At 42.7% G+C, this 15,520-nt stretch overlaps 1 protein-coding gene across 2 annotated transcripts in view; it reads left to right on the top strand.

The window, feature by feature from the left end:
- The window catches only part of LOC102260650 (histone demethylase UTY-like), a 306,332-nt gene that overhangs the window by 29,599 nt on the left and 261,213 nt on the right, over nucleotides 1–15,520 (top strand). For both annotated transcript variants that reach the window (XM_014540262.1, XM_014540257.1), the window contains one exon: nucleotides 8,765–8,873. In XM_014540262.1, coding sequence (XP_014395748.1) covers nucleotides 8,765–8,873 — 109 coding nt within the window. The remainder of the gene's footprint in view (nucleotides 1–8,764; nucleotides 8,874–15,520) is intronic.

Below are 15,520 nucleotides of genomic sequence, written 5' to 3'. Positions count from 1 at the left end.
TTGCCCCCCCGAGTGCACAAATTTTTGTGCACCGGGCCTCTAGTTTTTTAATAAAATTAATTAACTCTTAATTAATTTCTTTTACAATACACAAAATAAATCTATTCCCAGATTGTAGTACAAAATAATTAACCATTTACATGCAATAAACATTAATATTTCAAGAAAAAAGATTTTATGAATAATAATATTACCAAAACTGTACTAACAATATAATGCAAAAGTTGTAGGAAATTTCAGAAATCTGAAGCCTTAACCGGTTTGGTTCAGTGGATAGACAGTCTGCCTAAGGACTGAAGGGTCCCAGGTTTGATTCTGGTCAAGTGCATGTACCTTGGTTGCCGGCACATCACCAGTAGGGGTTGTGCAGGAGGCAGCTGATCGATATTTCTCTCTCATTGATGTTTCTAACTCTCTATCCCTCTCCCTTCCACTCTGTAAAAAACCAATAAAATGTATTTAAAAAAAAGATATATTTAAAGAAATCTGCAAATAACAGGATTACTTCTATTATATTCTAAAATATTTTCTCTGGCTCTAATTTGTTATCAGTTTATGTTGTTCATTATATTCCACATTTGATTGATATCATGTGATATTTATCTTTCTCTAACTGGCTTATTTCGCTTAGCATAATGTTCTATAGTTCCATCCATGCTGTTGCAAATGGTAAAAGTTCCTTCTTTTTTAGTGATGTAGTATTCCATTGTGTAGATGTACCACAGTTTTCTAATCCACTCATCTGCTGATGGGCATCTGCCTAGGTTGTATCCAAATCTTATCTATTTTAAATTGTGCTGCTATGAACATAGGGGTGCTTATATCCTTTCTGATTGGTGCTTCTGATTCCTTGAAGCATCTAGAAGTAGTATTCCTAGAAGTAGGATGACTGGGTTAAATGGGAGTTCCTTTTTTAATTTTTGAGGAAACTCCATACTGTTTTCTATAGAGGTTGCACCAGCCTGCATTCCCACCAGCAGTGCAAGAGGGTTCCTTTTCTCTACATCCTCACCAATACTAGTTGCTTGTTGATTTATTGATGATAGCCATTCTGACAGGTTTGAGATGGTACCTCGTTGTTTTGATTTGCATCTCTCGGGTGATTAGTGACTTTGAGCATGTCATGTCTGGGGGGCCTTCTGTATTTCCTCTTTTGAAAAGTGTCTATTTAGATCCTTTGTCCATTTTTTGATTGGGTTGTTTATCTTCCTTTTGTTAAATTGTATTAGTTCCCTGTAAATTTGTTGATGATAGCCAGTCTGACAGGTGTGAGATGGTATCTCATTGTTGTTTTGATTTGCATCTCTCGGATGATTAGTGACTTTGAGCATGTTTTCATGTCTGGGCCTTCTGTATTTCCTCTTTTGAAAAGTGTCTATTTAGATCCTTTGTCCATTTTTTGATTGGGTTGTTTATCTTCCTTTTGTTAAATTGTATTAGTTCCCTGTAAATTTTGGAAATTAAAAGCTTCTCAGAGATCACATTGGCAAATGTGTTCTCCCATTCAGTGGGCTTTCTTGTTTGGTTGATAGTTTCTTTTGCTATGCAGAAACTTTTTATTTTGATGTAGTCCCATTTGTTTATTTTCTTCTTAGTTTCCTTGCCCTAGAAGCTGTATCGGTAAAGATATTGCTACAATATATGTCTGGTATTTTGCTGCCAATGGATTCTTCTAAGATTTTTATGGTTTTCCTTAAATTCTTTATCCATTTTGAGTTCATTTTTGTGTATGGTATAAGTTGGTGGTCTAGTTTCATTTTTTTTGCATGTATTTGTCCAATTTTCCCAACACTAATGAAGAGACTATCTTGACTCCATTGCATGCTCTTGCCTCCTTTGTCAAATACGAATTGAGCATAATGGCTTGGGTCGATTTCTGGATTCTCTGCTCTGTTCCCTTGATCTATATGTCTGTTCTTGTGCTACTACCAGACAGTTTTGAAAACAGTGGCTTTGTAATACAACTTGATTTCTGGTATTGTGATTCCTCCAACTTTGTTCTTTTCTCAGGATTGCTGCAACTATTCGGGGTCTCTCTATTCCATATGAGTTTTTGGAGAGTTTTTCTAGGTCTGTGCAATATTCCGTTTGTATCTTACTGGGGATTTCATTGAATCTGTAGATTGCTTAGGGGGTAGTATGGACATTTTAATGATGTTGATTCTACTGATCCTTGAGCATAATATATACTTCCCTTTTTTATGTCTTCCTCTATCTCTTTTTTCAATGTCCTGTAGTTTACTGAGTACTTAGCTAAGGTTTTTCCTAGGTATCTTAATTTTTTTATTGCAAAAAATAGGTTTTTGTTTTTAGTGTCTCTTTCTGTGAGTTCATTATTGATATATAAAAACGCCATAGATTTCTGGGTTTTAATTTTGTATCCTGCTACATTGCTGAATTCATTTGTTAAGTCTGGTAATTTTTTTATGAAGTTTTTGGGGTTTTCTATGTACAGTATCATGCGGTCTGTGAATAATGACAGTTCTTTTCCAGTTAGGATGCCTTTTATTTCTTCTTATCTGATCAGTATGGCTAGCATTTCCAGTATATATCAAGTAGGAGTGGTGAGAGTGGGTATCCCTGTCTTGTTCCTGTTCTTAGAGGAAATCAGTTTAGTTTTTGCCTGTTGAATATGATGTTGGCTGTAGGTTTGTCATATATGGCCTTTGTCATGTTGAGATATGCTCCCTCTATTCCCATTTTGCTGAGAGTTTTTATCAAAAATGGGTATTGGATTTTGTTGAATGCTTTTTCTGGTCTATTCATATGATCATGTGATTTTTGTCTTTCAATTTCATTATGTGATGTATCACAGTTATTGACTTGTGAATATTATACCAGCCTTACATCCCTGGAAATTTTTTTCTATATTTAGGTGTTCCTATATTGGCTGCACTTATGTTTTCTACATGTAGAGCTCAGAAGCAGACACCCCAAGTTTCCTGGGCTGTCATTCCTTCATATGACATGTAGCCTCTCAGGCTTTTATCGTCTTGTTGGATTGATACCTTTAATATTATGTATGTAGTGACCTTTTTGTCTCTTGTGATGGTCTTCATTTTAAGGTCTATTTTGTCCGATATTAGTATTGCTACTCCAGCTTTATTTTCTTTTCTATTTGCATGGAAAATTTTTTTCCATTCCTTCACTCTCATCCTGGGTGTGTCTTTTGTTTTGAGGTCGGTCTTTTGTAGAAAGCATATAGTTGGGTCATATTTTTGTATTCATTCAGCTACCTACTCCTTTTGATTGGAGCATTTAATTCATTTACATTTAGGGTTATTATTGAGAGGTACTTATAGCCATTTTAATTCTGTATGGCTAGGCTTCTCTTTTTTTTCTTCTCAGCAATCCCTTTAGCATTTCTTGTAATACTGGCTTGGTGGTGATGGTGCTCCTTTAGCCTTTTTTTTTTTTTTTCTTTTTTTGTCTGGGAAACTCTTTGACTGTCTATTTTGAGTGATAGCCTTGCTGGATATAGTAATCTTGGTCTCAGATCCTTGCTTTTCATTACCTTGAGTAATTCATGCCATTCCCTTCTGGCCTGTAGAGTTTCTGTTGAGAAATCAGGTGTCAGCATTATGAGAATTCCTTTGTAGAAAACAATTTTCTCTTGCTGCCTTTTAGATTCTCTCTTTGTTTTTAATTTTTGGCATTTAAAAAAATATTTTATTGATTTTTTACAGAGAGGAAGGGAGAGGGATAGAGTTAGAAACATTGATGAGAGAGAAACATCGATCAGCTGCCTCCTGCACACCCCCTGGGGGTGTGTCTGCAACCAGGGGTGTCAGGGCCATCCTGACAGGTTGAACTGGGCTGAGGTAGGGAGATGGGAATTGAGAAAAGAAAGAAAGACAGGAGAGCAGGGTTTTTTCTTGTCTCCTCATTTTGGCAGCCTGTTTTGGTTTGTGACTATGTATTAGGTAGATCCACTACACCTCTCAATCTCTAGTGCTGTACAGTGTCAAATGCTGTTTCTAACTAATTAGATTAGGCAAAGACTCAGCCTCTAGAGGAAGTAAGGGAGAGATAGAGCAGAAGGACAAATTCTCGGTACAGCAAATCTCAGTAAATAGTTACAGACTTCTTGGTAAGCCATGAAAGGCTGTTCTCATTCTACAAAGGTTGCTCTCATTCTACTGATAACCGCCATCCAAACAAGCCTGGGAAAACTGTGTGGGTAAGGGTCCCAGCCTTGCTAGCCCCTTCAGGTGCAAGAACTATGTCAGCTTACACCTGGTCTCCAACACAAGGTACATTGCCCTTGACCGGAATCAAACCTGGGACCCTTCAGTCCCCAGGCCGATGCTCTATCCATTGAGCCAAACCAGCTAGGGCTAATTTTTGGCATTTGAAGTATGATGTGTCTGGTCATGGGCTTGTTTGTGTTCTTCTTGCTGGGGGTTCTCTGTGCGTCCTGCACTTGTGTAACTTTTTCCTTTACCAGGTTAGGCAAGTTTTCTGCCATTATTTCTTCAAACACCTTTCTTATGCCTTTCTCCCTTTCTGCCTCTTCTGAGACATCTGCTATTCTAATATTGTTACATTTCACATTGTCCCACAGCTCCCTTAAGCTGTCCTCCTGCTTTTTAATTGTTTTTTCTTTTTGGTTCTCTGATTGAGTGATATTTTCAACTCTGTCTTCTAATTCGCTGATTCTATACTTAACTTCCCCTAATCTGCGGTGTATTCCTTCCAGTGTATTCTTTATTTGTGTTATGTCATTCTTTATCTCAGACTGTTCTTTTTTCATAGTTACTGTATCTTTTTCATATTGATGAGCATCTTTACCATCATCATTCTGATTCAGATAAATTTCTTATCTCTGCTTTTTTATCTCTTCATCTGGAGAATTCTCTAGTTCTTTCATTTGGTGGTTGTTTTCTTGTCTCCTCATTTTGGCAGCCTGTTTTGGTTTGTGACTATGTATTAGGTAGATCCACTACACCTCTCAATCTCTAGTGCTGTACAGTGTCAAATGCTGTTTCTAACTAATTAGATTAGGCAAAGACTCAGCCTCTAGAGGAAGTATGTCAAACTCAAAGGCTAACATGGGCCAACTAAACAAGGTTTAAGTTTATGTGGGCCGCCAAAAAACAAAAGCTTCAATTTTCATAGAAACGTAGGTTTATTTAGATAGAGACACGCTGAATACAAAGGGCTGAAATAAATGAACAATCTATACTAATAAAAGGATAGTATGCTAATTAGACTGGATGACTTTTGGACGACCTTCTGGACCTCCTTCCTGACAAAGCGGGGCCCAGGAAAAGCTGCCCGCCCCTGGTCCTGGGTGCCAGCGCCTGCGGCTCCAGCTTAGGAGATAGAGAAAATCCACCAGTTCTGCGGTCTCGGGTACCAGCACCTGCAGCCCTGGAGGTGGAGAAAAGCTGCCTTCCCTGCAGTCCCGGGAGATAGAGAAAAGCCTGCCAACCAGGAAATTGTGCTGCCCAGGAGATGGAGAAAAGCCGCCAGCCCTGTGGTTCCGGGCGCCAGCGCCTGCGGGCCTGGAGATAGAGAAAAGCCTCCCGCCAATGGTCCCCTGTGGCTGCGGCCTGCCCGGGCAAAGCTGGCCCGGCTCCTGGGTGCTTGTGGCTGGCTGGAGGAGGGAATCCTGGGTCTCAGGTGCAGGGCCGAGGTAGAAGTGGTTAGGTGTGATCAGGCAGGCAGGCAGGTGAGTGGTTAGGATCCCGCAGTTCCGGATTGCTAGAGGCATGTTCAACTGCTGGTTTAGGCCGGAACCCACAGGGATGGGGCCTAAACTGGCAGTCAGACATCCCCTGAGAGGTCCTGCCTCTGCCTGCCTGCCTGATTGCCCCTAACCCCTCTGCCTGCCTGCTTGATCACCCATAACCTCATTGTCCCACAGCTCCCTTAAGCTGTCCTCCTGCTTTTTAATTGTTTTTTCTTTTTGGTTCTCTGATTGAGTGATATTTTCAACTCTGTCTTCTAATTCGCTGATTCTATACTTAACTTCCCCTAATCTGCGGTGTATTCCTTCCAGTGTATTCTTTATTTGTGTTATGTCATTCTTTATCTCAGACTGTTCTTTTTTCATAGTTACTGTATCTTTTTCATATTGATGAGCATCTTTACCATCATCATTCTGATTCAGATAAATTTCTTATCTCTGCTTTTTTATCTCTTCAGAAATAGAAACATCAGTGATGAGAGAGAATCATTGATTGGCTGCCTCCTGCAAGCCTCCTACTGGGGAACGAGCCCGCAACCTGGGCATGTACCCTTGACCAGAATTGAACCTTGTGTACCCTTCAGTCCGCAGGCCAACGCTCTATCCACTGAGCCAAACCTGCCAGGGCAAAGTAGTGTATGTTTAATTTCTGACTGGTCCTTTTTCATATCTTTGAAATTCTTTCTAAAATCCTTGAAGTCTCACTAAGTCCCTTGAAGCCCTCTTTGAACCATTTCTTTGAACTCTATTTCTGATAGTGTACTTGCTTCCAGTTCATGTATTTCTGGGAGATTTTTTCTGTTTTTTTTCACTTGTGACATTTTTTCTTGTCTCCGCATTTTGCCTGCTTTGTTGTGTTTGTTTCTATATATCAAGTAGAGGTGCTATGTTTCCTGGAATTGTTTGTTGGCCTTTTATAGCAGGTGTCCTGTAGGGCCTAGTGGCTCAGTCTTCCCAGTCACTTGAACTGGGCTCTCTAGGTGTGCCCTTGTGTGGGCTGTGTGCAGTCTTGTAGTTGAGCCATGCTTGCTGTTGGCGTTGCTGGAAAGAGTTGACTTCCAGACCAATGGCTGTGAGGACCAACTGCAATTACAGTGGAAGAGCTGCTGTGCAGTAAATACCTGCTTAGGGGAAGACTTGCTTCAGTGGAGCTTTGGTGCTCACTGAGTCTGCCCCTTGAGTGTGTCGCTTGTGGATGTGTAGAGTTGTAATATGGTATTATCTGAAGCTGTCCACTGGGTGCACCTGCTATGGGGCCTCCTGGGAGGTGCAAAGTCAGCCATTGCCTGGGGTCACCCTGCTGGGGCTACCAAATGATATGCAGAGGGCTGCTATTTGTATTGGGCTTGGAAGTGCCCAGATGAGGCCAAGCTGTGAAGCAAGGCAGGTTGGTGTTAGTGCCATGTCTTGATAGGTATGGGCCTCTTATTGATAGGTATTGGCACACTGAAGCCATGTGCTGCTTGTTTAACCCCTAGAGTGCCGGGGAAGTGCGATCGTGCTCTTCCTGTCTTTTGCCAAAAGTGCCAGGAGCGCTATCAAAGCTTTGAAATGGTGTCCAGTTCTAAGTCTGCTTTTATTAGTGTTGATGATATTACTAAATATGTCAATGTAGTAAAAGTTTCCTTAAGTTTTTGAATATGTAACTTAATTTACTTGCGATTCATAATTTTTTTCCTAAACTGCTGTAAAATTAACTTCATTTACTTGCGATTCATAATTTTTTTCCTAAACTGCTGTAAAATCAGCAAAAATGCCTTGGCAATTTTAGCATAGTTCCTAGGATATTGGTTGGCACTCAAAGGGTTAAGAGATTTTAGGAAAGTCTAAAGCTGAGCCAGGACAGGCCATTCATATGGAAAAGCCACTGCAAACAGCTTCGTGGGGCTGCAAATTAGATGGGGTGGGGTGCCAGGGTTTTTGTTCTGGCATTAAGAAGGGTTCAGCAATCTGGAGAAGGGGCTGTGTGTAATTAAATAAGAGTCCAGAGACAAAGCATAATTTTGAAAGGCATTTGGGGGGTCAGAGGAGCCTAGCTAAAGAAACTAAGATCTCCTCATCTCAGGACCCCATGCTTTTTATTAACATAAATTGTCCTGAGGTGAGGCAGAGATATACACATCAAAGGGTCAGGGTTTCTTATACAGAGTCCATTGTCAGAATGGGGAGAATTAGCCTATGGCTGTTCAGGTGTTTGGCCAGTAGGAGGCAATAACATGTAGGTTAAGATTCCCTGAGCTGTCTGGCAGCAATCATCCTGTTACAGGTTTGGGGGAATGCCCTTGCCACTCCAGATGATTCAGCCTTTGCTGACATGCTGGAATTGGCTTCTGGCAGTGGGGTCTCAGGGAATCATCAGGGTAGATCAAACAGTGTGCTTCAGGCTGATGGAGACTGCCAGTCAGCTCTGGTATGGGGGAGGTCCCAGCACATGAACAGTGATTCCCCTTGAGCACCTAACTCTGGGAGAAAGCTGCCTCTGAGTTCCTGCCCCAATGCCAAACAATCCAGTTCCTCCCAGTATGTCTTTGGGTCCTCCAGTGCAGCCAACCAGTGCTGGTGCTTAGAGGGATCAAGTCTGAGTAAGTTTGTGTGCCAGCCCTTTAAGAGGAATACCTGGGTCTCCAGCAGTTAACCATAATCCCTGCTGGTTTTTACAGCTCAAAGTTATAGGGACCCTGGGCTGGGGTCTGGTTTGGGGCTAGGACCCCTTGTTCCTCATGGCAGTCTCTGCAGAGACTATCTCCCTCCTGATTAAAGCGTGTGTGGTACCAGCCAGTTCTGTGCCTCCTCTCTCCTACTAGTCTCAGTGTGCTTTCTTTTCACTTCTCTAGTTGTAGAGCTTCCTTTCAGCCAGCTTTCAGGCGGGTCTGAATGATGGTTATTCTGTATTGTAGTTGTAATTTTGATGTGGTTGTGGGAGGTGGAGAGTTCTGACTTTCACCCACACAACCATTTTTATTTTCTCTGCTTTTTTCCTAATACACACACACACACACACACACACACACACACACACACACACATATATATATATATATATATATTTTTTTTTTATTTTTTTATTTCTAGGCCGTTCGCTGCTATGAATCTTTAATCTTAAAAGCTGAAGGAAAAGTGGACTCTGATTTCTTTTGTCAATTAGGTCACTTCAACCTTCTGTTGGAAGATTATCCAAAAGGTAATGTTTTTATTGTCTTTTAAAGTTAGTGCTTGAGTTGTTTGCATAATATATAAATGTCAATATCTTTATTTTTTACCAAGGGCAAAGAGTTTTTTAGTTTCTTAAATTTCTTCCAGTTAGTTCATAAATACAAATGACAATGTGAAAGAAAGAGTAGATGGATATAAAACAGAAAGCAAAAAAAAAAAAAAAAGAAGAAGAAAGCAACAAATGAACAAACAAAAACTCAGACACAGACAGTAGTATAGTGATTATCAGAGGGAAAGGAGGTAGGCGGGCCGTAGAGGGTAAAGAGGCTAAATGGTCTGACTCAGTGGTTGAGGGTTGATGTATGAACCAGGAGGTCAGTGTTCAATTCCTGGTCAGGGCATATGTGGGCTTGATCCCCAATAAGGGGTGTGCAGGAGGCAGCTGATCAGTTATTCTCACTTGTCATTGATATTTCTATCCCTCTCTCCCTCTCTCTTCCTCTCTGAAATCAATAAAAAAATACTTTTAAAAAAGTAACCGGTTAACACGTTAAGCGCCCAGCCTTATGATGACAAAAGATTTCACTTCGTATAATTTTATTGCCAACCAATAAAAAAGAGTAGATGGAAATATTCATGGAACAATTTTGTGAAAATCACAGCTTCAAAAGCATTTGGATGATATCACTTGGGGGATGTTAGATAGAAAAGATAATTGCTGGGACAGGAAATGGGGGAACAGGAAAAAAGAGATTTTATCTCACTCACTAAACAGAGAAATCAGCCACTTTAGGATTTGCAAACAGATGACCAAATATATGTATGAACATTCCTAGATAAGCCACAATCTAGAAACCTATATAGGGAAGAGTATAAAACCCTTTGAACTCCCACAGGGAGGAGCACTTAAATTAGCTGAATTGCTAGCTGTGTTCGATGCCAAGTGCATTAAAAAAATTTTTTTTAATTGATTTCAGAGAGGAAGGGAGAAATAGAAACATCAATGATGAGAGAGAATCATTGATGTGCTACCTTCTGCATGCCCCCCATTGGGGATCCTGCTGGAAACCAGGAATGTGCCTGACGGGAATTGAACCCTCACTTCCTGGTTCATAGGTTGATGCTCAACCACTGAGCAACACTGGCCTGACAATGGCAAATGCATTTTTAATAAATCCATGTGCTTTGCTTTAAGGCTGTTGTCTGCCACTCATCTGAAATCTTTCATACAAGATTGACAGGAGCTGAGGAGGGGACAGTCCCCCACTATTACTCAGGGGTATTTCAGGAAGAATGACCCCCAGGCTACTTTCCCATGAACCATACAGAGGTGGAGCAGGCCTCAGAGCTCTCCTCAAGACCTGAAGAAATGATCCATTACCCTTACCTCACCCCCCACCAAGAATATCCCAGGATGACCCAGAACCCCTAACCCACAGTGTTAAGTGACTTTGCCTTGTATCATCTGTAATCTGCACACACACCATTGGAAGTAGGATCTTGACCTTGAGAACATTTCAGCTTACCAATTCTATAAACTACTTCCTTTCTACATTGCAAACTCCTGTTTATGCATTTATTATAGCCAGGGAGTGTAGCCAAACAAAGTGAAATACTGGGGTTCAGTAAAATTAATCTGTCTCATTTTGTGAGAGGTCTCAGCCAATAACTCAAAAAGATAAATAGGAAAATTTCCTTTCCATTAATTTACTGAAGAGTGGAATACAATAAACTATGCTACTAAGGCACCAAAGTAGCATACCACCACTACACTCTAATCCTAAAACAAGTACCCAATTGTTTCTGCTAGACATAATTGTTAAAAATAACTTGTCCAACTCTCACAAGAGATTTATGACCATAAAGTTTAATTATTCTTACTTATAAGATACTTTTTCTTTGATATAGGTGTTTTTTGAAAGGGAAGTGAAGGTATTTTTCTTGGTGTCTTTAACTTACTAATAGAGCAGTGGTGTTGGGAGGATTATGAAAGCACACATCTTTTAAAGATTTATCTCAAATTATATACCCCTACCTTTTTCTGAGAAAAATATTTCAAATGAATAAAAAATGTTTTATTCAAGGCTCAAACTTAGAGAAGATTATGTCTATTATTATGCAGTACCATGAATAAAGTTTGAATTTATAACTAAACTGAAAAAATTTAAAGAAAATCAAGAGCAAAAAGCATTTAGAATGCTCTTTGTTCGTTGTACTCAAATTTTTTTTGGGGGGAGTCTATAACCTCATTCCTGAATGATAGGGAATTATTTCATTATTACAGGCCCAGTGCACGACATTTGTGCACTGAGGGTGGGGGTGGGGGTCCTTCAGCTCGGCCTGTGCCCTTTTACAGTCTGGGAGCCCTTGGGACATGTCTGACTGACGCTTAGGGAAGCAGGCTTATGCCGTCAGTCGGACATCCTTAGCTCCGCTGCTGTTCCCAGCAGCCCATTGTTCCCTTCTTGCTGAGGGGCTCTACCGCTGTGGGAGAGCACTGATCACCAGGGAGCAGCTCCTGCACTGAGTGTCTGCCCCTGGTGGTCAGTGCACATCATAGTGACCAGTCATTCTGTCGTTCGGTTGGTTTGCCTATTAGTCTTTTATTATATAGGATTCCAGAGAGGCTTACCAGAGTTTCTGCTGATGAGATGATTTACCATGGAGCCCTTATGTAGCCTCAACATGAACTGAGGATAAGGGTGAAAAGAATGCAAAATAAACTCTTAAATGCTCAAATTTGATGAGTTTATGAGTTTCCAGGTTTGTAAATCAGCCCTAATTCCTCAGGAACAGAAGCTCCTAAACTCTGCACACATCTAGACCTCACTTTGTTCAATTGGCTGTTCATCTGTATTCTTTACAAATCCTTTATAATAAACTGGCAAATATTCCCTGGGGCATAGTGAGTCATCCTAACAGATAATCAAACCCAAAGAAGGGGTTGTGAGAACCTCTGATTTAAAGCTACTCTATCATTAACCTTAACTTGGAATTGGCATCTGAAGTCGCACAGTCACGTGGAAGGAACTGAGTCCTTTACCAGTGAGATTAACAAGAATTGAGCTAATTAGTAGGACACCATTGAGTTCTGGCTAGGAAAGAATCCAGTCAAGACTCAAAACTATAAGAGAACATCCTATATAATAATCCTATATAATAAAAGGGTAATATGCAAATAGACTGAACGGCAGAACAACCAATCAAAGTGTAATATGCTAATGACTAGAGGCCTGGTGCATGAAATTCGTGCACTGGGGGGGGGGGATCCCTCAGCTCGGCCTGCAGTCCAGGAGCCCTTCAGGGCAGGGAGTGGACCTAAGCCGGCATTCGGACATCCTTAGTGCTGCCTTGGAGGCAGGAGAGGCTCCCGCCACCACTGCTGCACTTGCCAGCCGTGAGCAGGGCTTCTGGCTGAGTGGCTCTCCTGCTGTGGGAGTGAACTGACCACCAGGGGCAGATCCTGCATAGAGTGTCTTCCCCCTGGTGGTCAGTGCACGTCATAGTGACTGGTCTTTCCTCTGTTCGGTTGGTTTGCATATAAGCCTTTTATTATATAGGATATGCTAAGGCTGCTCAACTGCTCACTATAATGTGCACTGACCACCAGCGGACAGATGCTCTGACTGGTAGGTTAGCTTGCTGATTGGGTCCAGCCAATCGGGACTGAGCCAGATGGGCCAGACATGTCCTGGAGCCCTTCCTCGGTCCCTTCCGCTGGCAAACCTCCCATGTCTCTCCCTGTCACATCATGTACTGGTGGGGTCCCTCGGCCTGGTCTGCATCCTCTCACAATCTGGGACCCCTCGGGGGATGTCGGAGAGCTGGTTTTGTCCTGATCCCACAGGGGGAGTGCCATTCAGCCAGAAGGCAGGCTCATGGCTGGTGAGCACAGAGGCAGCCTTTCCCGCCTCTCCTGCCACTGTGGCAGTGCTAGTCTGACATCCCCAGAGGGCTCCTGGACTGCGAGAGGGTGCAGGCCGGGCTGAGAGTTCCCGCTCCTCCGAGTGCACAAATGTTGTGCACTGGGCCTCCAGTTTATTTATAAAATCATAGAGTAGAAGAAATGAGCTTAAGAAACATGTTATAGAGGCAAAGAAAGGACCCTTGGAAATTAGAAATGAGGTAAGTAAAAGTGGTGTGCCTTGGGGGGTGTGGTAGAGGGGAAGGGCAAGGAAAATGGAAAGGCCCTGGGAGGGTCTCCTGGCCTAAGGGTTTTAGGGGAGGTCCCAAGGGAAGATCTTAATGGAATAATCACCAGCTTTCCTGGTGTGTCCTTTCAGTGTCAGGGTCTCCACTGATTGATTGGTCCATGTCAGGACAGGGGGTCATTATTGAATGCAGCTGGCCCTGAGGTCAGCCATGGTCTATTTTTCCTGCTTTTCTGGGCCTGTAGCTGAAATACAGCTGAGGCCTAGATGTTATCTCTAGGGAGGAAAGGTGAGAGGGTTCAAATCCCATGAGCAGTGATATGCTAGGGATGGAAAGGTCATCCCCGGATGAGGTTTTACCCTTTAGTTGTCCTTTGCTAGGCACCTGGAGCTCTCCACTCTGGTGAGTTTCTGTACCTGCCCCATCTTTCTTACTCTTCTCATGTCTGTCTAACTGCCTACTACATCCATAGGATAGTATAGTTAACACAATTTATATTTCACAGAGATGTTAATTTTGGCAACAACATAACAATGAGGAGTACTGTGGTCTCATGGTGAGAGAAATACATCAATTGGTTGCTTCCTGCACACACCCTGACCAGGGGAGGAGCCTGCAACCGAGGTTCATGCCCGTGACCGACATTGAAACTGGCACCTTTCAGTCGCAGGCTGATGCTTTATCCCCTGAGCCAAACTGGCTAGGATGGCATTTAACTTCTTGATAGAATATTCTTGAGTCCAAAACACTGTCATCAAGAGATTTAGCCATTTGATAAATAGAAGTTGGCTTAATCATTTGTAATAGTAGAGAGGAAAGGGATCAGAAATATTCTTATGTATTTTAAATTTTATGGTGAATTGAAAGTTTTCTAGTTAAAAGCTCCCTGAGAGCCACCCATTTACAGTTTTCTTTCTCCTTCAAATAATTTGTTATTTGTTGATTGACTGCACCTTCACTAAGAATATTGACTTTAATGGGGCCTGGCCAGTATTACTTGGTGGTTAGATTTCTGGCCCATGCATGGAAGGGCAAATACCTGGATTGCAGGTTCTTTTCCCTGGGCCCCTCAGGGTACGTGCAGGAGACATCCAGTCAGTATGTTTCTCACATCAATATTTCTCTTCCTCCCTCATTCCATTCCTTACACTCTGTAAAAATCAATGAAAAAAAAATATCACTGGGTGAGGATTAACAACAACAACACAACATTTAAAAATAGACTTGAAAGTTTAGGTTACTCCATGTTTTTTAATGGGTAGGTGAAATTTCTATGCCAAGGGTGACTAAATGCTTGTGAAAGTTTGATGAGCTTTCTTCTCTCCTTTGGCTCCTTTGTCAGCCTTGCTGGAGTAACAGTACACTGCCCTGGGATATCTTCTTCTATAATAATAAAAGTGTAATATGCTAATTAGACCAGACATCCTTCTGGATGATCTTCTGGACGAAGCCGGGACTGCAAGGAAAGCTCGGGTCCTGGGTGCCGGAGGGAAGCTGGTGTCGGCAGCCTGGGGAAGGAAGGCCTACTCTTACATGAATTTCATGCATTGGGCCTCTAGTAAAGTAGAACATAAACATAAAATGAGTGCTTTCTAATAATAGGTCTTTGAATTTATCCACAAATAATTATTTAAAAAGGAAATCTTGAATATGGTAATATAATATACTACAGGCCCGGTGCACAAAAATTTGTGCACTGGGGGGGTCCCTCAGCTCGGCCTGTGCCCTCTCACAGTCTGGGACCCCTCGGGGGATGTCCACCTGCTGGCTTAGGCCCGATCCCCCGGGGAGTGGGCCTAATCTGGAAGAAGCTGGCAGTCAGACATCCCTCTGGCAGCCCAGGAGTCCTCGGGGGATGTCCACTTGCCAGTGGGGAGCAGGCCTAAGCTGCAGTCGGACATCCTTAGCACTGCTGAGGAGGTGGGAGAGGCTCCCGCATCACCGCTGTGCTGGCAGCCATCAGCCTGGTTTGTGCTGAGCAGAGCTCCCCTGTGGGAACACACTGTCCACCAGAGGGCAGCTCCTGCATTGAGTGTCTGCCCCATGGTGTTCAGTGTGTGTCATAGTGACCAGTCATTCCCAGTCGTTCTGCTGTTAGGGTCAATTTGCATATTTACCCTTTAATTATATAGGATAGAGGCCTGGTGCAGGGTGGGGACCGGTTTATTTGCCCTGTAGCGTGTCCCAGATCAGGGTGGGGGTCCCGCTGGTGTGCTTGGCCAGCCTGGGTGAGGGGCTGAGGGCCATTTTCAGGCTGGCCACAGCCCTTTCAGGGTGGGGGGTCACCCCTGGGGTGCATGGCCAGCCTGTGTGAGGGGCTGATGGCTGTTTGCAGGCTGCCCATGGCCCCTAGCCACTGAAGCTCCCAGTGGAGACTGGCTGGAAGCAGTTATCTGGGGTTTATTTATCTTCTCTAATTGAAACTTTATTGCCTTGAGTGGAGCTCAGAGCTGGCCAGGGCAGGTGGGAAGCTTGGCTCCCTCCATCGCCGGGGCAACCAAGCCTCCTGCTTGCTCCAGCTCC

This window comes from Myotis brandtii, unplaced genomic scaffold, assembly GCF_000412655.1.
Source record: "Myotis brandtii unplaced genomic scaffold, ASM41265v1 scaffold1052, whole genome shotgun sequence".
NCBI lineage: Eukaryota > Metazoa > Chordata > Mammalia > Chiroptera > Vespertilionidae > Myotis > Myotis brandtii.
Note: the sequence above shows the minus strand (reverse complement) of the source record. Positions and strands in the feature narration are given on the sequence as shown.